This window comes from Pelodiscus sinensis, chromosome 17, assembly GCF_049634645.1.
Source record: "Pelodiscus sinensis isolate JC-2024 chromosome 17, ASM4963464v1, whole genome shotgun sequence".
Taxonomy (NCBI): domain Eukaryota; kingdom Metazoa; phylum Chordata; order Testudines; family Trionychidae; genus Pelodiscus; species Pelodiscus sinensis.
The window spans coordinates 25,317,364-25,342,411 of record NC_134727.1 but is presented as its reverse complement, the minus strand read 5'-3'; the positions used below and the strand labels follow the sequence as shown (position 1 = coordinate 25,342,411).

General features: G+C 45.0%; 1 protein-coding gene across 1 annotated transcript in view; it reads left to right on the top strand.

The window, feature by feature from the left end:
- Nucleotides 1-203: 203 nt before the first annotated feature.
- Nucleotides 204-25,048, top strand: part of LOC102446851 (organic cation/carnitine transporter 2) — a 58,371-nt gene continuing 33,526 nt past the window's right edge. The window contains exon 1 of the mRNA XM_075900351.1: nt 204-752. Coding sequence (XP_075756466.1) covers nt 360-752 — 393 coding nt within the window. The 5' untranslated portion in view covers nt 204-359. The remainder of the gene's footprint in view (nt 753-25,048) is intronic.

Here is a 25,048-nt window from a genome sequence, read left to right as displayed (position 1 = left end):
AGGCGCCCCCAGGGGCGTGGGGCTACGGAAGCCGAACGTCTCCCAGCTCGGGGCCGCCGCAGGGAGAGAGCCTGGGAGCCGAGCTGGTCTCGGCCGCCCGCTCGGGATGGGCAGCGTCAGGCCTCGGCGAGGGGAGACGCCCTCCGCGCCGGCGTCCGCCCTGGCAGCAGGGAAGCGGCTACGCCACCTGTCCCGCCCGGGCCGTGCGACAACAAGCCCCACCCCTCCCGCCAGGCCCGACCCCGGCCGGCGCTCGGGACTCTGCTGCGGCAGCTCCCTCTGCGCGCCAGAAGGGGCCGCGTGTCGCCGCCGCCGCTCCTCCCTCAGCGCCGGGCCCACAGGCCCGCTGCGCCCCCGCCATGCGGGACTACGAGGGGGTCACCGCCTTCCTGGGCGAGTGGGGCCCCTTCCAGCGCCTCATCTTCTTCCTGCTCAGCGCCAGCATCGTCCCCAATGGCTTCACCGGGCTCTCCATCGTCTTCCTGGCCGGCGTCCCCGAGCACCGCTGCCGCCTGCCCCCCGGCGCCAACCTGAGCCGCGAGTGGCTCGACGCCAGCATCCCCCGCGAGGTGCCGGGCGGCCGGGAGGGGCCCAGCAGGTGCCGCCGCTACCGCCTGGCCGCGCTGGCCAATTTCTCCGCGCTGGGGCTGCAGCCCGGCAGGGACGTGGACCTGAGTCAGCTGGAGCAGGAGAAGTGCCTGGACGGCTGGGAGTACAGCCGGGAGCTCTACCTCTCCACCATCGTCACCGAGGTGCGCCCGGGCCGGGGGGCCCGCTGAGCAGTAGGCAGGCGGGGCGTGAAGGCTGCTGGGGTGATGGAGATGTGGGAAGGGCTTTGGGCCGAGAAGCGGGGAGCTGCTGGGAGGGATGTTGGGGGACACGGGGTGGAGGGGAGCACCAGCAATGTGGGGCCAGCGCAGGAACTCAGGGGGCTGGGGCAGGGGGGCTGAGTATCGGTAACCCCTGGAGACTAGCTTGTCGTGCCCCAGGGGTACGGGAGTAACTGGATGATCTGTTGGTTTGATGCACAGATGAGCGATAAGACAAGGAGAGGCTGCGCTTTACTTCCTGGTCCCTGACGCATGACACGGGGCAGTCTGCATGTCAGTCCCTCTGTCATAGTGGGGGAGCTAGTGTCTGCTGGCTGCAGGGCTTGTTTCGCTTGAGCTGTGCTGCGGATGGGAGCCCTGAAGCTCGGTAGAAGGGGAAAAGTGGGCCCATAGTTGCCTAGTGTGTTACAATAGGTATGCTTGAAGGAGGGGAGGCATTGCATGGCCATGAGTACACCTGCCTTCTATGTTTAATCCTAGCGATCTGCTCGAGGGACTGTGTGTATCCAGTACTGGGCACACAGCTAGCTGGAGGGACCTGTTCATCTTGAGTTGCTTACTGTACTGCATCAGCCCTACACTTTTTCCTCTTGACATGAAACAGACTTTTCTCTGATTGTTCGGATCACTGCATGTATTACCTTTATTTTATTTATTTGTTTATTTAGAGATTTCTATTCGTTAACACATCATTGCTATGTAAATATCAGAGAAAACTAAAATGATTACAATAGTGAGCTTTTGTTTAGACTAGAGAAACATACAGTATTGTAGTAATCAACTTTCTATTTCACAGGGTGCTATCAAATTACAAAGACTGTTTATATATGCCAGGACATAGTTTTTGCTGGTCTTATTAAATCAAGTGAAACTTCTGATTTATGCATTTGTGAATCTGGTATGTCTATCAAATATTAATATTTTTAAAATATTGATATTTACAAGTGAAACAACCCGGTTGGCACAGAGAGGTCTGTGCTGCTTTTTGCTGATGATCTCTTTAATTGAATATCTAGATGTCTGCAAAGGAATCCATGCTTGGCTTCTGCAGCCTACTTCTCTTTATATATAGTCATAAATGTATGTGCTGTTTTAAACATTTGGAATGCAAAAGTGCTTGTGGTGGAGAGTGTACAGTTTAATTAGGATTATTAGAATACACAGGCCAAGAATTCAGATGCATGAAAATGAGGAAGATTAGCCAGACAGGAGATTAGTGTAGAAGGAGAGACTGAAAAAAAAGTTACATCATCTCTATCTAAGTTGCTGGAAATGTGTCTATGAGGCAGGAACAGTGATAGTGTGAAAGTTTCTGTCTCTTATGCTGCACATCATATGTAAATTTGTCAAGATCTTGTGATATTTTTTTGCCTGCTGAAAGCAAGAGGAAATGGAAAGAAACCCTTTAAAAATAAATAGCAGGAACAATATGTACCATTGTGCTTCTCTGCAGCAGTGCCTAAAAGATTTCTGTTAACAAAGGAAGTGTGAGCCTCTTTTGATATAACCAGCATACTTAAATTTTGACTTAATAGCTGTCCCAGTGTTAAATTTGGCATATCAGATTTTTTTTTTAAATGAAAGGCCCATGACATTTTTTCAACCACTGAACCAGCCAGTGTAGACAGGGAAAACCTTTTTTTTTTTTTTTTTTTTTTTTTGTTCACAACTGTTATTGAGCATAGGTAGTGACTGATGCTTAAATGATTTTTACAGCTGATCCTACCAATTTTCACCTTCCAGCACTGATGCATCACATTGCTTTTAAAGATCTGCTTTAGACACTTGTTCTGAACACTTTCTAAGAAAACTGTATCTGGACGCTGCCCACAAGAACGACTGCACAAGCATAACCTATTATTACAGAGAATATTTAAAACTGGAGCCTTTTTAAATTTTTTCCACTTCACATGGCGTTGTGGTGTTTTTGTTTTGAAGGGTTCAGAGCTCAATGGCTTGGTGGCTTGGATATGATTTTCTGCTATAATTTGTCTCCATGCAGACAAAGGTGTATATTTAAGTTTTAGTCCATTACAAATTAAATTGGCTGACTGTTAAACTTCAGAAGGACAGAGAGAGAGCTGATCTACTCAGTGACACTAGAATTCAAGAAAACACACGGTCAAGTTTTGCTGATACTTTGTGTGATTGATTTCTTGCCTTAGCCCAAGCATGCAAGAGTTAATTGTAGTTGGCAGTCTCTCCAGACTTCATGCATCATGACTTTTTCTACAAATGTTTATACTTCTGGGCCAGTTTAGCAAGAGCGGTGGCCTTTTACCTACTTACAGGTTTTCAATGTTAAACTTGTTTAACTGTATAATCTGTTGGCTCATTCCTGCCTTCTTTTTATGATTAATTAATCTCATGTTTCACTGTATCTCTCTCTTTCTCTCTCTCTCTCTGACTTAGTAAAATGGCCATGTGGACCTTTGTCCCAAATCTGTCTCTAACTGACATCTAAGGGGGAAAAAAACTTGCCTGAAGCATCTACTGTCTAATGACCAGAGTAAAGGCCCTCACTTAGTGTAACTGTCTTTAAGGAGCAGAAGTGACTTAAAATTCCTTTCCCTTCTTCCTTATCTAAAAGCAATCCTCTCTTTCTCATGCCAATCTTCCCAGCATGAATTTCACAATAGAAGGGTTTTTTTTTGCAAGTATTAGCAGCTTTCTTCATCCATCTGGTCTCTGTGTATTAATTTGTAATTAAGATAAACAGAATTAAGGCCAGAATAAGGGTATCTTCATGGTTTTAATGCCATAATCCACCTTTACATCATATGGATTAATTTCCTGAATGTTTCTGTGAGGACAAGACTTTAATTAACCTTTCTTTCACGGTTGTGCTAGTTCTGCTGGGGAGTTAGGAGTCAAAAGCAGTTAGCACTTAATCAGAAAAATAAGCAGTTATGACACTGGCTATATGAAGAGAATATACGTATTGATTAGGAAAGCTACTAACATGTGAAGATAAACAAGTCTAATGAAAGTCCTGATTGCAGAGTTTCTGTTATTGGTCATGTCAGAGCAAGAAAACCCTCTATCTTGGCTCTCAAATCACAGGCTGAATATGCCCACAATTGTTTTCCTGTATGTTAGAACTTGATTTGATCTTAAAGTTGTAAGAGGACCACAATATCATTATTAAATAAACACTTGAAGGAGCTCTTTGATTCTACAGAGTAGGATCATAGAAATGTAGGGCTAGAAGGAACTGCAAAAGATTGTTTAGTCCAGCCCCTTGTCCTGAGTTAGAGACCAAGTAAACTTGGACTGTCCCTACTAGATGTTTGCCCAATCTCTTTGTTGTCTAACGTGTTCTTAAAAACTAGTGATGAGGATTCTACAACCTCCTTTGGAAACTCATTCCAGTGCTTAACTATCCTTATAGTTAGGAAGATTTTTCTGACTATCTAACTTAAATCTACTTTGAAAGTCTCAGAGGGGTAGCCATGTTAGTCTGTAACTGAAAAAACTTTAAAAACATCCATATCAATAGTTCTGCAACACCTAATCTACTTTGTTGGTCTTGCCCTACCTTTATGGGTACAGAGAAGAAATTATCACTGTCTTCTTTATAATAGTCCTTAACATATCTGAAAACTTAAAAGGTTGCCCCTCAGTCTTCTTTTCTCAAGACTAAGCATACCCAGTATTTTTAAATCTTTCTTCAGGTTTTCTAAACCCTTTATCATGTTTTTTGCTATCCTCTGGAGTTGCTCCAATTTGTCCACATCTTTCTTATGTGTGGCACCTAGAATTACCCAGTACTCCCAGGTGAAGCCTCACCAATGCAAATTAGAGCAAGATAGATTGTTCCTTTTTAAAAATATGATACTTCTGTTAATTCACTCCAGAATATTAGCCTTTTTCACAACTTCATGTTGACTAGTTTTCAATTTGTAATCCATTCTAATTTCCAGATCCTTTTCAGCAATATTACTGACTAGCCAGTTATTCCCCATTTTATTGTTGTTCATTTTTTTCTTCTGAAATGAAGTTCTTTGCGTTTGCCATTATTGCATTTTATTTTGCTGATTTTATACCAGTTCTCCAGTTTTTCCAAGATTGTTTTGAATTATAATTGCATCCTCCAGGTACAACTTTGTGTTGTCTTCCAATTTTGTAAGCATAATTTCCACTCACTATCAAAGTAATTGATGAAAAGATTGAATCGTACTGAAATCACAACTGACACCCTGTGGGATCCCAAAATGAGTTTCTGCTCATTTTGACAGCCAGCCAGTGGTAACTACTCTTTGAGTATGGTCTTTCAACCAGTTGTGTACTCACCTTACAATAAGGATGTAAACGTTATCTGAGTACATGGTTAATCAGTGAGCCTGGGCTCATTGGTTAACCCTCACAGTTTTTACTTACACACACACACACACACACACACACACACACACACACACACACACACACACACACGATTACATGTTTACACTTGAAGGAGATCTTTGATTCTACAGTGTAGGATCATAGAAATGTAGGGCTAGAAGGAACTGCAAGAGATTATTTAGTCCAGCCCCTTGTTCTGAATTATTCAGCAGTTACACATTTACACAAATACAAATATTTTAACATCCCTACCTTGTGTCAAAAACCTTACTAAAATCAAGATATGTTACATCTACTACTTCCCTTTAATCCACTAGGTATGCAACTGTCAAAGAAGGAAATTAGGTTAGTTTGTTCTTGAAAAATACATGCTGGCTACTCTTTATAATCCAATTATCCTGTAGATGCTTACAAATTGAATGTTTAATAATTTGTTCTGGTATTTTTCAGGTATTCTAGGAAGGCTGACTAGTACAGTAATTACTCATTTAACACGTGCCCACTTAACACGTTTTCACAATAGCACGATTTTTTTTTTAGGGAATGTTTTTTTGAATAACACGACCGTCCCTGAAATAACACAAAAATAATCAAGTGGTGGACTACTTCATGCGGTGGTATAAGTTGGTGAAAACAGTGGCATGAGCGGATGAATACACATGGTCACAACACTCCTCCGCTCACTCACGTGTTTATCTTTGTGTTTTAGCAAACTGTGGCGACTTGTGGTGTTAGTTATCTTGCGTTGCTAGATATCTAATGTTGGCGTTGATGACCCAGCACCAACAAAAAACTGATTTTTGCCACCATCACCTGAAACATAACCCCCCAACTTTTCCATTATTTTTAATGGGAAAATTGACCCTGCATAGCACGTTTTCGCTTAGCACGAACATTTTCAGAAACGCATCCTATAGTGTTAAATGAGGAATTACTGTATATAGTTCTCTGGGTCCTCTTTGTTTCTGTTTTCAAAGATAGATAATATGTTTGCCTTTCTCACATCCTCTGGGACCTCGCATGTCCTCCATACATTTTCAAAGATAATTGCTAACGGTTCCAAGTAGTGATGTGAATGTTTAACTGGTTTACTGATAAGCCTCACACTTAATGGCTAATCTGTGGGGACTGGTGCAGCTCCCCATCTGTACTCATCCATATCAATTAATTAATATTTTCACTTTTTGCACATTTTTTATTATTGTTCAGCCATTAAAGAGTGCCAAATGGAGCCTTTTACATTTTTTTCTTTTTTTATTTCACTCAGGATATCTTGCTGTTGTACCTTTAATATTGTCTGAGGGAGAAACTGCCAGTTTTCCTGGAAAGTTCCCAACATAGAAAAGTGCTCTTTTTACCCTCCTTCACCAAGTGAATCAATAATAGTAGGACAGAAGTGACCCAGAGATACTTACCTGAAGTAGCACGGTAGGCTATCGTATCAGTGAAAATTAATACGCCACCAGTTTGGACATAATGTAATAAATGTATTTATAATGCTTCCATGACTTTCATTAAAATTAATTTTAGCATTTGAAAAATGCTGTTGGTTAGTTCACCCTTACTTTATGGTCCTTGCACATTTCTCCTTCACCCCTTCCAAATTCACCACCAGCACCATTATTTTCAGTTTATTTTATTATATTTTACTGATCTATAAAGCAATGAAAAAGCTAGTAATTTTCCCTGCTTTTTTTGTACGGATGAGACTTGTGCAAAGATTTAGCTTCAGGAGAAGATGTTCAAGTAATACACTGTATCCTTTTGTGTATATGGGCATTTTTGAATACAGGAGGCCCCCGAGATACGACCTCCCGAGTTCCGACCCTCTGCACTTACAACCATTTTTGTAAGTGCAAAAGGGGCGGGAAACCTCTGATTTATGTCCTTGGCCCACATTTATGATGGTGCACGGCGCCTACCGTAAATGCGGGTTCTAATTATGATGCCCCTGACTTGCGACGCTTCCTCTGAAACCAATTGCATCGCAAGTTGGGGGCCGCCTGTAGTTTAATATAGCGTAAAAGTGCACCCAGGGTGCAAGGCACTTGATAAATACAAATAAATGACACAGAAACTTGTGAAATAATTCTCAAATGGCCGGGTTCTTCCTTCACTTATGCCCATGTTACTGCATTAAGTGTAGTGACTTGCTCAGGTGTAACAAAGGGCTTAATTTTACTCGAAGTTAACAAGTACTGTATGGTCAGAATGACAGGGCACTTGAAAGTCCTGCCTTCATTTACAGGGCAGCATTTGGAAGGGGAGAGCAAGTTCGACCAAAACAAAACCATTACTATCAGATCAATTTTTAAAAAGGAAATGTTAGCACATAGAATACTTTCAATCCCTGTTTTGGGTTTTTTTTTTTTTTTAATCTTTTTCATTTTTTGCCCATGCTGGCAGCAGAAAACAATAAATAACATAGACTGCAACTTTGAGATTCAGAAAAATCTTTATAACAGGTGAAATTGAGCAAGCCTCTACAAGACGGAAGTATTTGGTTCCTGTCATAACATTCTTAAGGAAATGGAACTTTCATTAATATCACAGAATCATAGAACTGGGAGAAACCATGATAAGACATCAACTATAACCGCAGGCACTCATAACTGGACCAAGCACTATTTAGACTATCCCTGATAGGTTTTTGTTTAATCTGCTTTTAAAAATCTCCAATGATGCTGTTCCTGCAACCTCCATGGGCAATTTACTCCTGACAGTTAGGAATTTTTTTTTTTAATGTCCAACCTAAACCTCCCTTGCTGCAATTTCAGCCCATTGCTTCTTGTCTTATCATCAGAGTTTGAGAATAATTTTTCTCCTTCCTCTTTGTAACATCCTTTTAGATACTTGGAAGCTGTTACGTCCTCTCTGTCTTCTCTTTTCTAGACTAAAACCATCCCAGTTCTTTCAATCTTCCCTCATTGTTTTCTAGACCTTTAATCATTTTTGTTGTTGTTGCCTTTTCCAATTTGTCCACATCTGTCCTGAAATGTGGCATCCAGAACTAGAGACAATACTCCAGTTGAAACCTAATCAGTGCAGAGTAGAGCAGAAGAATTGCTTCTTGTGTCTGGCTTACACCACTCCTGCTAGTATATCCCAGAATGATGTCTGCTTTTTTTTCAATAATATCACGCTGTTGACTCTCATTTAGCTTGTGGTCCACGATGACTGCTAGCCCCTTACCACTGTCCTCCTTCCTAAATAGTCATTTCTCATTTTTGTATGTGTGCAGCTGATTGCTCCTTCCTAAGTGGAGTACTTGGAATTTGTCCTTGTTGAATTTATCCTATTTACCTCAGCTTTTTGCTCCAGTTTGGCTAGATCATTTTGAATTATAATCCTATCCTCCAAAGCACTTGCAACCCCTCTCAGCTTGATGTCCCCTGCAGACTTTACAAGTGTATTTTCTGTGCCATTATCAAAGCAGTGCTTCTGTAGTGGAGCTCTTTGTAATCTCATAGACATTAAGACTACGAAGGACCATTAGTCTGACATCCTGCATCTTGTTCTGCATACAGAACCTCACTCACCCATTCCTGTGATAGACACGTAATCTCTGGCTGAGTTACTGAAGTCCTCAAATAATGATTTAAAGACTTCAAATATTAGAGAATTCACCATTTACACTAGTTTTAACCTGCAAGACACCTGGATGCAAAGGAAGACAAACAATTCTCAAGGTTTCTGCCACTCTGGCCTGGGGTGGGCAATAAAATGGCAGCGTTTTGCCAGGATTAGCAACTCCTGTTGGCTGCAGTTTGCCATTCCCAGCCAATGGGAGTGGCAAGAAGTGGTGTGGAGCAGGACACTGCTTCCTGCAGCTCCCATTGGCCTGGAACAGCAATCCAAGGCTGATGGGAGTTGCACTCACCCAAACCTTCAGAGGTGCAGGTAAATATAGTGGTGGGGGCTCACGCTGGCAGACTGGATTTGCCCACCCCTGCATTAGCCTCTGAGCATGTCGGCAAAACCCACCTGCCAGACACCTGGGAAAGAATAGGTTACTTGTAGTAACTGAGAGCCCTTCCCATCTAGTGTCTCATCACCAGCCATTAGAAATACTTACTGCTAGGAGTCGCAGATCAGTTATATGCTAATATAGGCAGTCTCATTCGACCACCCCATAAACTTTTAAAGCTCTTTCGTGAAACCAGATAGGGTTTTTTTGTTTTTGTTTTTGATTTTTTTTGGCACTTGGAAGGCTCTTCCAGATTAATCTGAGGAACATGCCTATCTCATGTAAGGTAATCATTTACAAACTGCTGGCCCAGCAGTTATTTCTGTAACTTTCCAGGCATAAACAACAGTGCTAAAATTACAGTATACATCAATGTTTCCCAATTTTATTTTGCCACGGAACCCTTTTAAACTCAAAAGAATTTTGCGGAACCCCTAATAACAGTCTTATATATGGAGCTGAAAAAGTAGACCACAAATAAGTAAGGAGAATAATAAACAAATGCTAAACAAGGTCATGGTATGTAGATTAATCTATCATAGTCAATTTATATAACAGGCGATCGCACCACTGACTGACTGCGTGCACAGCGCTGAGTAGTGACATCATCGTCCCCACTCTGTGGCTAAGATGGCATTACAAAGGGACACTTATCGTGGCAAACACAAATGAAAATTGTTTCCAATAAAATTCATAAATGCTTAAATAGGCATTCCTTTCTATTGAAATTGGATTGGAAGTTTGTTTTTAAAAGATTCTCTTATCACTATATGTTGGTTGATTTTATTTTATTTTTTTAGATGGGCTGCTGTCATATTACTTTGTAATATCTGACAGAATGAGCAGGTTCTAGCCAGGTCAAGCAAGGGAGTCTTAGAGTTTTCATGGTGCATCAGCATGCACTTTAGGGATGTAAATTGTAGTGGATGCTAGCATGATGCACATTAATTAGCTCATATGGACCCTGCTGGCACACACTAAAAAGATCCTTAGTGCACACTAATGAAGTCCTATTTCGGTATTACATTAACGTGCACTAAGAAGTTGTGCATGTCATCATTTTAGTGCTAGGGTTGTGAAAGATTAACTCTTGGGGCTGAAATAGCTCCCTGCCCGCTATGGCAGGGAGCTGCTTCAGCCCTACAGGGTCCACCACCATGGATGGGGGCTGCTCCGGCCCTCTGAAGCAGCCCTTATCTGCGGTGGGCCCGTGCACATTGCAGCAGGGGCTGCTTCGGCCGCCCAAAGCAGTCCCTGTCCATGATGAGACTGGGGGCAGGGGCTGATCCAGCCAGGCTGCTGTGGATTAGTGCAGTTCCCCTCCCCACCCAACCACCCCTTTAACTGATTAGCCAGTTAAACATCATATTTCACTGGTTAACCAATTAAACAGGATTTTACATCCCTAGTTAGTGCACCGTTCTAGTGCAGACAAACCAGTAGACACTGCAGGATTTGGGATATTAGTTTACAAAGTGTCATTCTTCCATCTGAGGGTATGTCTACACTACAAAGTTAGTTCGAACTAACGGACGTTAGTTCGAACTAACTTTAATAGGCGCTACACTAGCGCTCCGCTAGTTCGAATTTGAATCGAACTAGCGGAGCGCTTAGTTCGAACTAGGTAAACCTCATTTTACGAGGATTAAGCCTAGTTCGAACTAGCTAGTTCGAATTAAGGGGTGTGTAGCCCCTTAATTCGAACTAGTGGGAGGCTAGCCCTCCCCAGGTTTCCCTGGTGGCCACTCTGGCCAACACCAGGGAAACTCTATGCCCCCCTCCCGGCCCCGGACCCCTTAAAGGGGCACGGGCTGGCTACGGTGCCCGTGCCAGGTGCAAGCCTGCCAGCACCCAGCCAGCAGACCCTGCACCTGGCACAGCACAGAGCCACCCACCCGATGTCCCCCAGCCCACCCCCTCTTCCCGGGACCAGGCTGGCGGCTCCCGGGAGCTTGCCCTGGACCTCACGAGGCGGGCACCTTCCTGGGCTAGTGCGGACATCGTGGACCTTGTCCACGATCTCCACACTAGGCACAGGAAAGTGGCCGTCTAGGGCAGGAGAGCTGCCAGCCTGGCCACCCAGGAGCAGGTGTGCATGAAAATCAAGGGGGTCCACTGAGACCCCCGACCCTGAGCCCTGAGCTTACAATGGCCGTCCTGGGTCAGACCAAAGGTCCATCTAGCCCAGTAGCCTGTCTGCCGACAGCGGCCAACCCTAGGGACCCTGGAGGGGATGGACCGAAGACAGTGACCAAGCCATTTGTCTCGTGCCATCCCTCTCCAGCCTTCCACAAACTTTGGGTAGGGACACCACTCCTACCCCCTGGCTAAGACCACTCCATGGACCCAACCTCCATGACTTTATCTCCCTTCCCTTTAAACTCTGTTCTAGTTGTAGCCTTCATAGCCTCCTGCAGCAAGGAGTTCCGCAGGTTAACTATTTGCTTTGGGAAGAACAACAACTTTCTCTTACTAGTTTCAAGCCTGCTACCCATTCCTTTCCTTTTGTGTCCTCTAGTCCTTCTTTATGGGAACTCATGAAGAACTTTTCTGAATGCACCCTCTCCACCCAACCCCTGCTTTTAGAGACCTCTAGCCTGTCCCCCCTCCGTCTCCTCTTTTCTAAGCTGAACAGTCCCAGTCTCTGTAGCCTTTCTTCATCTGGGACCTGTTCCCAACCCCTGATCATTTAAGTTGCCCTCCCCTCACCCAGCCTTTCTCTTCCCCTCTCCCACCTCCTTTTCCCAGTCTCCCCCAGTTTTGTTCAATAAAGACAGAGTCAATGTTGGAAGAAACGTTATCTTTATTTTGTACATCAATAAGAAGGGGGGCTAGGGAAGGGTAAGTGGAAGGAGGTGAGGGAGGAATGGGGCACGAGCCCCCGATGGGGAGGACTGGGCTGGCTCTGCGGGCTTCTGGGGGTGGAAGCTCTCCTGCAGCCCCCCAATTGTCCCCTCTCCCCAGATGGCAGCCTGCGGCAAGTGCAGCCGGGCTGATGGCCGAGTGGTGTGATGTGCCCAGTGTGGGTACTCCGGGCACTCCAAGCCAGAACTTCTTTGCAAGCGGGGCACCCCTTAGAACTGTGTGTCCGGGGTGGGGGTCGGGACCCTTTAAGCGCAGCCCTCGGCTAGCCTGAGACAGCATCTCCACGCTCTAAGTCCTCCTCTGATGCCCTGCCGGCACTGCTTCCGGCCATCCTTAAGCTCTGTTCAGAGTCTACTCAATGTGGACTTGCTAGTTCGAATTAGCAAAACGCTAATTCGAACTAGTTTTTAGTTCTAGACGTGTTAGTTCGAATTAGCTTAGTTCGAATTAACTAATTCGAACTAAGTTAGTTCGAACTAGCGCTGTAGTGTAGACGTACCCTGAGTTAAGTGGGATTTTATTGGTGTGGTGGATGGGTCTGAAAAATGGCATTTTGACCAGCTGAGACTGCTGATGGTCTCTGAGCACTTTTCATAAGAGTTCTTGTGTTACCTTCAGTGTCCTGATCAAATTTTCAGTTAAACTAATTATGTCTACCTACCTAAATTCCCCCTGCAATTTTGATTTGGTCTGATAATCTTCACTTGTTTTCTTGAATGTTATTGTATTGCTTGGCTGTGCTTGTTTAAATAATTGTAGTGTTTCATGAGAAAGAGAATTGTTTTCATTCCATTTGCAATTGAAGTGGTATTTTTATAGCATTTTCATAATGCATTCCTCTGGAATAAAAGGTACTAAGTACATTTTTCAGATCATTAATTGTTTACAGAGCATTTGATGAGAAAATAAAAGAAATGCCAGTTTAACAGGTTAATTTTTCTTAGTAGTTCTGTGCTCATAATCCTATTTAATTATAAAATTCAATTTTTTAAATACTTTCCATTGTTGAATTAAAGGGGTGGAAATTCATAATGACTAAATTAATTAAAAATGCTTTAAGTGTTGGAGCTGAGTTCCCTATAATGCTAGGAATTTGGGGGTGTATGTTGGTTCCAAATGCCCAATTTTAAACACAACAGATTGTACAGAAATACTCTCCAAAGAAAAGCAATGGTAACTAAGATCAACAAATCAGGGCTTTGTGCAGAGGACAAATCAAATATTTGATAGTATGTGAGATGTTAAGTTCCTCTGGACTCTCATCCATTTTATTATGTGGCATATAAACAGTAAGGTTAGGTTATGGACTAACAGTGAGATTGGGGTGGGAAACTTCCAGCCTATAGGCCCCTCAGCATCCCCATTCCTTGCCAAACCCCTCCCCCCCCAGGTTGGAACTGTGAGCATTGCCTCGCCCTGCCATGGGAGGGAAGCTATGGTGCTTAGCTGTCCACGTGGCCCATAGGCACAAGAATGGACCCACGATCAGGAAATCTTCAAGTTTGCCTGCCCCTGCAGCTCCCATGACTAGAAATCATGGATAGTTCCCCACTCCTGAGTTAAATGAAAGGAGTAGTAGTCAGACTACATGGAGTCTGATTCACAGATGCCCCACAGACTTCTTTGACCTTTGTCAAGTCACATAATCTGCTTGTGCTTCCTCACCTACAATTGATGGAATTTGTTGCTGACTTGCCAAGGATGTTGAGAAACAGATCAACGTTGCAAATTATTTGTTGTTGATCTTTTGCTTTCCCATTACATTCTGTGAGCCACCTGACTGTTATCATGAAGCTGTTTCTGACTCTTCAGTGAATAGGGTTGACAATCAACTTGAAATAATGCCATGTTAAGACTATCTGCTGGGAGCTGAGGTCTTGTAAAAGGATTAGGTTTAACCCTTACTATAAAAAGCATGTTCTCCAACAGCTTTAGAAAACAATACAGCAGAAACACTCCATGCCATTGGTTTTGAGTGATAGGGTTCATCATGTTCCTAAATATCGATATCTAACATTCATTGATGCTATTAGAAAAGCAGCAATTTTTGCAGCATTTTAAAATGACTCTTGCTAGCGATTGCATAGAAACAAATGCTGACAAAGACCAAGCGGCTTTAAAGAGTTCCACAAAAAGAGCACAGAGAGGAAAGGTGGCTTTTTTTATGAAATTGTTTTGCTTTTGATATAACTAGGCCCTTTCTCCTCTGCTATATGGAGTGACTTTGAGCTGAGAAAAAAAAATAGGCAGCAGCTGCACAGGATCTGTTTGGAGCCACTGAGAAGGTCTTTTGGGATCTTGTGACGACTCATTCATCCCAAGTTGTCATGTAAAGAGGAGAGAACAGAACCTCTAAAATAGATTTGTGCATGTTATGGGGACAGAGTAACTGAATTGCAATAGAAGGTGGGAGCATGGAAACAAGAATGCCTGTCCCACTTCTTTCCATTTCTGATACGCCTGTTATACCTGATTCATTTATTGTTGGCAAATTTCATGAACTCCATTAGCTTACATTGAGAGGATATTGGAGAAGGAATAATTCCATTTTTCTCTGGTCTGAGATATGCTATAATCAGTCCTAGACCAATGCCAGACAGCACTTCTAGTTAACCTTTCAGTTAACCTTTGAGTATAGTGTTGTGGGCCTTGCATTAGTTACAACTCAGGGTGTGTCTACATTGCACTGTTGTTTTGGAATAACTGGCGTTATTCTGAAATAACAATGTGAGTGTCTACACAGCAATTCCGTTATTTCAAAATAATATCGAAATAACGGGCGGCTTATTCCGACTTCTGTAAACCTCATTCCACAAGGAATAACTCCTCTTCCAAAATAGCTATTTTGAAATAAGACATGTGTAGATGCTCCACTGCTGCTATTTTGAAATAGCCCCTCACCAGGGCCATTCTAAGTTATTCCTCCCCAGTGCCTCCTGGTGCTCTAAATCGAGATAGACATGCTATTTCATTAGGGGAGCCTGCCTTAGACTAATTTTGAGGCTTCTCTGCAGTGCAGATGCTCTATTTCGAATAAGCTGTTTTGGAATAACTATTCCGGAATAGCTTATTTCGAAATAAGCATGCAGTGTAGATGTACCCTCGGAGTCTTAATTCCTGCAAGATTTCTGGACGCTCATCAGGAAGCATGATTTCCTAAAGGCTGGCAATACTTCGTTGTTGTGACAGTGGTGGCCTTGTAGATCACAGTTTAAGAACCGTTTCCATATGCCACTAGCAAACTGAAGACTCCAGCATTCATGTATAGTGTTTATTCATGGCCAAACAAGATATTGGATCTTAAAATATCAATAATCTGATTGCTGTCTGGCCCATATTTTCCTATTTAAAGTGACTTATTGTCTTTAAATCACTGATATTTCACCGAGAGTCTCTAAACCCTTGGAAAACTGTAATTTCAGGTTCGTCACATTTGCTTCTTTCTCTCGCACTTCTCTTCATTACAGCTCCTAAACTGCTTTATTAAACTGGAGAAAAGCCAAGATAGTAATGGAAGTGGCATTTTAAGATTGGCTATCTTGCCATCTGCTTGTTTAAGTAACGCATTGGCAGAGCAGTATGAAAACTTTCAGTACCCATGAATGTCCAAGAAGTGGCCCTGGGCCAGTGATCAGAAGAAAATTTTAGTCTCTGGACACTCAGACACAACACATACTGTAATTGGATAACACGTTGTGTATATACAGTGAAAGATCCATAAAAGCTGGTAGTGAAATATTACTTCATACAGCTAATTCACAAATATGACATGACAAATTGAGACTAACCATTTATGTATAGACTGCTTTTGCCAGTGATGCTATAAATGGCTCAGCATAATCTTTGGCCATTTGGACCTTTGCCCCATGTTAGTAGTAATGTATTTAAATAGATGCCCATTTCCATTGGTGGTTGTAGGGGGTGTGATAGGTGAGGGGGAAGATCTTTACTAATGTAGGATTCCTTTTTGGATTAGCATTTATTCTGCAGTGGGTGATGATTATTTATTGGCGTATTGAGTAATCATGAAATATTATATATAGTTTGATGGATAACCAACTAAACCATTCAGTTGGTTTTTTTGGCAGTAGTCACTTGCTCCATATTTCCAAGGTGCTAAATGTGGTTTGCTAAGATTTCCAAGTTTAGGCTCACTAGTTTTGTTTGGTGATAGGAACATAATAGACTTTTCTTTTTGAAAAATTGTTTGCAGTGTCTGTGGGATAGATTCTGAACTAGAGAAGAAATCAGTGAGTTGCAGTGTTTCCTTGTCAGGATGAATGCCCATTTGTTTCTGTGAAGACACTGTGCATTAGAACACAGAGTGAAGCTAAGCAATGAATTCTGGCTGAAAGAAAACTTTAAAAGACCAGTGTGTATTGCAAACTCCCGTTTGTATTAGGGATGTGAGTGGGTAACCAGTTAACCACTTAACCGTTATCCAAGAGCAGCCTCTGGCCTGCAGCCCACACTGAGAGTCAGCAGCCTTGTGCAGGGACCAGAAGTGGCAGCTGAGAAGTGGAACCCTTCCTCACGCTTCCGCTCCACCTCAGCTGCTTCTTCTGGCCTTGAATGAGGCTGCTGATTCCCAGCCCGCCAGCAGCCCAGTGCAGGGTTGGAAGCAATCGGGCTGAAGCGCTTAACTGGTTAACTAATTAAATGGGATTTTACAGCCCTAGTTTGTATACATGTATTGTCTGTTTCAGGCAAGGCTGGTGACATTTACACTCATGTTGGATATGGAAATAGTCTAATCCACTCTTTAGTGCAAAACTAGGGATGTAAGCGACTAGTTGACTATCCTATAAACTTATGGGATAGTCAAACGGTGACTCAACTAGTTGCCTCCCCGCCGCTGCCGCTATCAGAGGCCACAAGGGAAGGGGGGGAGCAGGAGCTGGTGCTGTGGGGAGCCAACTTAAAAGCTGGTTTTCCCCCCAGCACCATGTCTGCAGCGGGACAGGGGAGGCAGAGGCAGAGTGGGGAAATGGTGTGAGCGGGGACTGAAGTGCAGGTTCCCACTGCGGCACTTCAGTCTTTGAAATGTAGTGAGAGCCCCTGTGTCTTGCTACATTTCAAAGGCTGAAGTGCCGCAGTGGGAACGGGGTGAGTGGGACTGATTGAGTCCTGCTCACCCCGTGCTCCCTGTAGTGCCCCACCTCCTTGCTGCTTCTCTGAGAGGGGGGAGTATCTGAGAGGCAGCAAGGGCGGGGAGGGGGACACTAGCTGGTGCTGGGGGGAACCGGCTTAAAAGCTGGTTCCCCCCAACACCGGCTCTGGGGTGCTCCCCCCACTGCTTCTATCAGAGGCAGTGAAGGGCAGGATGGGGAGGCTGCTGCAAAGCAGCCCCTGTCTGCAGGGTCCCAGCGAGAAGCTGGGCCCTCCTCCTCCCGGCGGACTGGGCTTCTGTTGCCAAGCAGCCCCTGTTTGCATCAGCCAGGGCTGGCCACAGGCAGGGACTGCTTCCCCATCTCCTGCCTTCAGCCAGGTTGGCCGCAACAAACAGAGGCTGCTCCAGCACCAGTCCCGGCTCACATGGATATTGTGCCTGTGCATTTTAAATGTAGTAAGAGCTCAGCAGCTCTTACTAAATTAAAATGCAGAGCTGCAGCATGGGTGGCTCCTGGAGCTACCCCCACTGCGGCTCTGCATAACAGTCCTATTGTATAGTCGATACAATTTGTATCAACTATACGATTAGCTCGGTAACCACAATTTAACATCCCTATTCAAAACACATAATTATTAAACACATAATAAATTATTAAAGTTTCATCATCCTGTTCAGGGAAAGATTTTGGTTACTAGCAGAGAATGTCCAATTTTTTAATCCATTAGTCTTCTGATTTTTTTTTTTTTTTTTTTTTTTTTTTGCATTTAATATGAGATACTTTCTAAGGGCCTACCAAGGTTAAAGAAGAAATTCTTCCCGCATCCTCTGTAACAATCACTATTATTGCATGCAACCCATTACTCGAATATTGCATAAAAGAAAATAAATATTTCTGTTCTATATCTGGAAAGAAGCTGGACAGTGCATTCATATTTTTTATTGCTACAGTGACTAGGGTGAATATTTAACTTCAGCAGAATCATAGAATAGAATACTAGAACTGAAAGAGACCTCGAAAGATCATCAAGTCCTGTCCCCTGTCCTCATGGCAGGACCAACCACCCAAATCATGCTAAACAGATGTGTGTCTAACGTACTCTTACAAATCTCTAATGATGGAGACTCCACAACCTCCCCAAGCAATTCATTTTAGTGTTTAATCATCTTGACAGGAAGTTTTTCATAATGTCCAACCTAAACTTCCCATACTGCAGTTTAAGCCCATTTCTTCTTATCCTATCATCTGAGGTTAAGGACAATAATTTTTCTTCCTCTTCCTTATAAGAGCCTTTTAGGTACTTGAAAGCTGTTATGTCCCCTCTCAGTTTTCTCTTTTCCAAAATACACAAACCCAGTTCTTTCAATCTCCTCTCATAGGTCATGTTTTCTAGACTTTTTATTATTTTTGTTGCTCTTCTTTGAACTAGAGATGTTAAATTTAGATTAATTGGCTAATTGAATATGCGATTAGTCGATAAGGGCGCTTCCACCTTTGAAGTGTAGCGACAGCCCCAGACTATTGCTACACATCAAAGGCAAAAGCACTGCAGGGAGCCCGGGGCCAGCGGGGGACTCAAACAGTTCCCCACTGGCTCAGTGTTCCCTGCGGCATTTCAAAGCAGCAGCATTGCATGGAGTCCCCAGCTGACCCCAAGCTCCATGCAGTGTGGATGCTTTGAAGGACCCCTTTCTTTCCTTCTCCCCTCCCTCCTTTCTGCCTCTTTCTGATGGAGGCAGCAAGGGAGGGTGGGAAGCAATTGGTCAACGAATGTGTCGACCAGTCATTCACATCCCTATTTTGGACCTTTTCCAGTTTGTTCACATTTTTCCTGAAATGTGGCATCCAGAACTGGACACAGTACTCCAGTTGATCAAAACAGAGTAGAGCGGAACAATTACTTCTTGCGTCTTGCTTACAACACTCCTGTTAGTACCTCCCAGAATGCAAGAGTGTCACACTGTTAACTCATATTCAGCATGTGGTTCACTATGACCCCCTACGTCCCTTTCTGCAGTACTGCTTCCCAGACAGTCACTTCCCATTTTGTATGTGTGAAACTGATTATTCCTTCCTAAACGGTGTACTTTGCATTCGTCCTTATTGAAGTTTATCCTGTTTACCTCAGACCATTGCTCCAGTTTGTCCAGGTCATTTTGAATTATAATCCTATCCTTTTGCAATCTGTCCTAGCTTGGTATTATCTGCAAACTTTAAAAGCATACTCTCTATGCCATGATCTAAATCATGTATGCAGTTTGACATTTTGAAATATTCAAGACCAGGTAACTTGCACCTAAGCATTTTAAAACAATTGCCTGAGAAAAGATGAAGTGTTAATGTTGACTTTTTTAAAACAGATTATGGATCAGCTGATATGTGATGCAAACAGTAAAGAATTCAGTAGTTGGAAAGATTTTAGCAAAAAGCTGCAAGAATGATTCATGGTCTGGTAACTTAACATATAGCAGTGGTCTCCAATCTTTTTACACCCACTTTTTACACTCACTTTTTAAATGTCAGGACAAGCCAAGATCTACCACCCCATCCTTCCCCTAAGATCCCACCCCTTCCTTGAGGCCCTGCCCTCTCTGTTCCCCTTCTCTCTATCACTTGCTATCCCTGGCCCTTATACACTCTCAAGGTACAGTTACACTGCTGCTTTTGTTCGGCAGTGGAAAAAAAGGAAGAAGAAATTTTTCCGACATTTGGCCCGTCTAAATTGGGCCAAATGTCAGAAACCCCCTTCTTTTGGAAGTCCCCTCATTCCATGTGGAATGAGTATTTGCTGGAAAAACTCCTGCAGTCTAGCCGTACCCTTACTGAGTTGAGACAGGAGATGCGGGCTCTGGGGTGTGATTGAGGGATTTAGGTTTGGGAAAAAGTGACAGGGGCAAGCTCTGGGAGGGAATTTGAATGCAGGAGAATGTGGAGAAGGGGATGTTGGCTCAGGGAGGGTGCTCCAGGCTGGGGCGTGCTGGGTTTATATGGAGGGTTGGCGTGCTGAGCAAGCCACAGGCTTCTGGATGTGAGGGTGCAGGAGTTTGGGTTGGGGGTGTGAGGGGTTCAGGGCAGAGATGTTGGGAGTATGATGAGCTCAGGACACAGATTTGCAGTATGTGGATGGTGCAAGAGTGTTGTGGCAGAAGATTGAGGATGTGGGGATGCAGGAGTTTAGGGGTGTGAGAGGCTCAGGACAGGGGGTTCCAGTGTATGATAGGCTCAGATTTGGAGTCGGGGTGGGGGCTACAGGAGTGTTATGATGCTGTGGCCAGATGAGGACTTGACCCCAATTATGGGCTTCTTGGCCAGGCTTCATTTTTAAATAAAATGTCAAACACAAAAGGTTTCAGCATTGTCTTTATTTATGAGAAGGGCGGGTACCCTGTTTTGAGTCAGGGGTCACTGGCCCACAGAAAAGTCAGTCGGGGCCACACAAGTGAGATACAAAAACACAACCCCTCCAAACCCCTCAAAACTCACTAATGTGGCCCCAATTCTGCTTGTGGGTTCTGGGACAGTATTCTGGGGAAGGGTGCCAGTGGGTGCTGTGGCAGGGGCCAGAGTGCTTGTGGATGCTGGGACAGGATTCTGGGGATGGGCGCCAGTGGGTGCTGGGGCAGGGGACAGGGTGCTGGTGGATGCTGGGGCAGGGTACTTGTGGGGGTCTGAGTGGAGGGAAGGGACAGGGACCAATACCTGGGGGTCCTGCAGCTGCAAGTCAAGGCCCAGGAGGTGCACAGGCTGCTCCCCAATTCCCCAAACAGTGTTGCGGTAGCTGAAACGCTGGTCCATCACACGCCTGATGCCTTCCTGCGCAGGGGGAGGCGGAGTCCCGACCACTGGGGCAGTGCGTGCCTTGCTTCTCCACTCCCCACAGCAGCGTGTGCCACCCGAGCAGCTGGAGCCGACAGTCCCAGATCCCCCACCTCCTCCCCTGCGTGTAGGAAGGCAGCAGGGGAACAAAGTCCCCAGCGCGCGATGGACTGGCGTTCTAGGTACCGCACCGGCTGTTGGGGCAGGGGGGAGAGCAGCCCACGCACTTCCGGGACCTGGCGCTCAGCTGCAGAACTCCTCCCCGACACCGCAGGAAGCCCGTGCTACCACCATGATCCCTGGAGGTAGCATCAGCACGGCCTGCATCTTGGGTGTGGGGGGCAGTGAAGGGGGGCCCCCAAAGCCTCGCGATCAACTGGTCAAGCCTCCAGGATCGACCAGTCAATCATGATCGATGAGTTAGTGACCATGGCCATATAGTAAAAGACTGAAGCTGAATCTATTTAGCTTAGCGATGGGCAACCATGATTAATAAGTGGACCACATGAGTTGTTGTCCTTCATCTCAGTTGGCTGCATGCAGCCTGTGCATCCCCATCTGCCCTTTTCCCTGACCACTTCTTTGTGTACTGTGAGGGAGGGGAGCAGTAGGAAGTGCAGGATTCCAGTGCCTCACTGCGGTAGAGGTGTGGGGGGGAAGGGGACAGACTGGGGGACTGCGGGTTGCAGATTTAGCTTATCAAAATAAAACATGAGTGGTGATTTGATCACACTCTGTGGGTACATCTACATAGGGATAAAATATCATTAGCTGGCCTGTGTCAGATTTTAGCTCCATGAAGCAAAGTAGGATGATCTGGGTCAGCAATGGCTGTGCCACAGATCTTTTATCCTTGCATAAATGTGCCCTATATGTACTAGGGATGTAAAACACTGATCGATCAGTTAACTGGTTAACTGACTAAATGGGATCCTGGCCCCTAAGTGGGATCTCATCCAAACTCCAGTGCCGGGGCTGGGACCCTGCTGGAAGCAGCTCCAGCCCCAGGAGCTTCCTGGCGACAGGCTCCCAGCAATAGGGCTTGGAGCCTGCCGGCGGTGACAGCCCCAGTCCCAGAGCTGGGGCTGGGGCTGCTGCTGCTGGCTGGCTCCCAATCGGAGCCTGCCGGCCAATCAGAACAACCTCTGCCTGCAGCCAGGGAGCTGGGCTGGGCTCACAACAGGCGGGAGCAGCACCTGCCTCTGCTGGGCCTTGTGAGGTTGGAGCTGCTCCAATCCCTTACTGATTAACTGGTTATCCAGTTAACCATTGATATTCTTAATATGTACCTACATAGGGAGAAGATTTATTTTACTAATGGGTTCTGAAATATGGTGGGCAAAGGCATGAAATGATCTAATGCCTGTAAGCTGAAGCTAACCAAATTTACAGTGGAAATAAATTTTAGGTGTTTAACAGTGAGGTAATTATTAGAACAATTCACTTAGGTATATTGTGGATATTCTGTCACTCAGGCTACGTCTACACTACGGCTTTTGCTGGAAGAGGCAATGCAAATGACGCGCTGATTAGCATTTTGTCGTGCTTTATTTGCATAATCTATTCCAAGCCGGTTTTGCACAAAAAGGGTTTATTGCGCAAAAACAAGCATTGTGGCCATGGCCGTTTTGCACAAAAATCCCTTTTTCCGCAAGATCCTTATGCTTCCCCAGAGGGTTTGGGTATGTTGATGAGGGGGCAGAGGGCTAGGGAAGGGAGCGGCTGGAGTGCTAGAGGCAGGCTCTAGCCAGGAGACTTACTAGCCAACAGCCAAACCAGCTTTCCTGTCTCTGCCCGGCTAAGGCTTGCAGAGCTTAAAACCTTTCCCTGCCTGCCTGCCCGCCCACCCAGCAATGTGCTTATGTGAATAACAGAGCTGAGGAAAGGGGCTGTGGTTTTTCTTGGCTGCCTGTTATTCAAACAGGCAGCTCTCATTTGCCAGTTTCTGGGCAGAAACCAGCAAATGGGATTGTGCTTGGGGTGGGGGCAGCTCCTGAAACTTTTTCCCCTCCCCTCCAGTTTTGAAACAGAAATGGTGCTCAGCAGCCCTGTTTCTGAGCGGTGTGCAGGACTGTGGGGCAAGCAGAGGAGCCTGTCTGGGGTTCCTCACTGTCTTCATGGGCCAGATCTGGTGCTTCGGTGGGTCAGATTTTGCCCAAGCCTGCAGTAGTGGGTGGGTAGGCTACACAGATAATAGAGACAAGGAAGAGCTAAGTTAGCATGAGGTCAGCAGCTGAAAAGAGTTGCCCAGGCAGCGTAAGCCTGTTGGCTGGATGGATGTCCAGTGCCAGTCTGCACTGAGGACGTTTCTTGTTCCTTTCTGGAAAGGGAGTGGTGAACGAAGGAGGGTTTGTGTGGGACAGGCGGAGGTTATGGAGCCTGAGGTACTGAAGAGGACCGTGAGGAACAAACACTGTTCTCCAAAGACTTGCATGCTGGATATTGCCAGCTCACTACATCCAAGCCTTTGGAGAATGGTGGTCTTACCCCTCTCTCATTTGTGGATGGTACTCTGCTCTGGGCCAGTGGTTTTCTCCCTTTTGTTGTTCAGGCCTGCTAGTCTTTAAGGGTCATTAGTATTCTGGAAAGGGCTGTCATCAATAACTGCTGGTCACTCTGGAAGTTGCTTCCCTCTCTGGGATGCCAAGTTCTCCCTTGGATTGCTTTGTTCTCTGAGAATCCTTGTTGGGCAGGAGGCCCAGGATCCACTCTTTAACCCAGTGGTTTTCAATCAAAGGGTTGTGCCCCAGTACTGGGTCATGGAATGTCACACACTGGGTCTCGTTGCTGCAGGGGGGTGCGGTGACCAGTGGAAGTGCTAAGGCAGCTCCCTTCTTGTCCTGGTACCACAGACTATACAACAGGCCTGGCTTCTAGGTGGGGGACGGGGAAAGCAAGCATTCATCGCTCCATGCACTGCCCCTACTCCGAGCACTAGCTCCGCATTTCCATTGGCTGGGAACCTGCTGCTGGCTGCTTCGGTGGCACAGCATGGTCTGCGGTGCCAGGAGAAGCAGGAACCCTGTCTTAGTACCCCGCTGCACTGCTGACCAGGAGCTGCTCAAGGTAAGTCCCTTTTGCCCAGCCTTAAACCCCTTTCCTCTCCAATGCTCCCTTTTATACCTCAAAGCTCACATCTTCAGCCCCACCTCAGAGACCACATTCCAATCAAATTATGTCAGGTCACGGGCATCAACAATTTTCTTCAACTGGGTCATGAGGAAGTTTGAAACCACCACTTTAAACAATCTGTAGCATTTAAATCAGTGTAACTGTAGGGATGAAGCTTCAGGGGTAGCCAAGTTAGTCTGTACAGGATGAACTTAAAAAACAACAAATAGTCTGGTAGCACTTTATAGACTAACAGAACATGTAGGTGGTATCATGAGCTTTCATGGGCACAGCCCACTTCTTCAGATGACAAGCAGGATTTGGCCCTGTATCACAGGTGGAACTAGAATTAGAACTCCTGAGTTTCTGGCTTCTAGTCACATGCTCAGCCTGCTGTTAGGTTGCAGAGCTCCTGTTCCTCTTCTCCAAAACTCATTGGTCCTCTGTTAAATCCCTTCCACAAACAAACCTCAGCAGGGGTGAATGCCACAACTATTCCTGAAACAAAATAAAGGACTATGAAGCACTTTAAAGACTAACAAGATGGTTTATTAGATGATGAGCTTTCGTGGGCCAGACCCACTTCTTCAGATCAAATAGTGGAAGAAAATAGTCATAACCATATATACCAAAGGATACAATTAAAAAAAATGAACACATATGAAAAGGACAAATCACATTTCAGAACAGAAGGGGGATGCCGGGTGGGGGGGGGGGGGGCAGGAGGGGAGGAAGGTGAATGCCTGTGAGTTAATGATATTAGAGGTGGGGAAGGGTAGATGTCTGAGTTAATGGTATTAGAGGTGATAATTAGGGAAGCTATCTTTGTAATTACATCCCCCTTCTGTTCTGAAATGTGATTTGTCCTTTTCATATGTGTTCATTTTTTTTAATTGTATCCTTTGGTATATATGGTTGTGACTATTTTCTTCCACTATTTGATCTGAGGAAGTGGGTCTGGCCCATGAAAGCTCATCATCTAATAAACCATCTTGTTAGTCTTT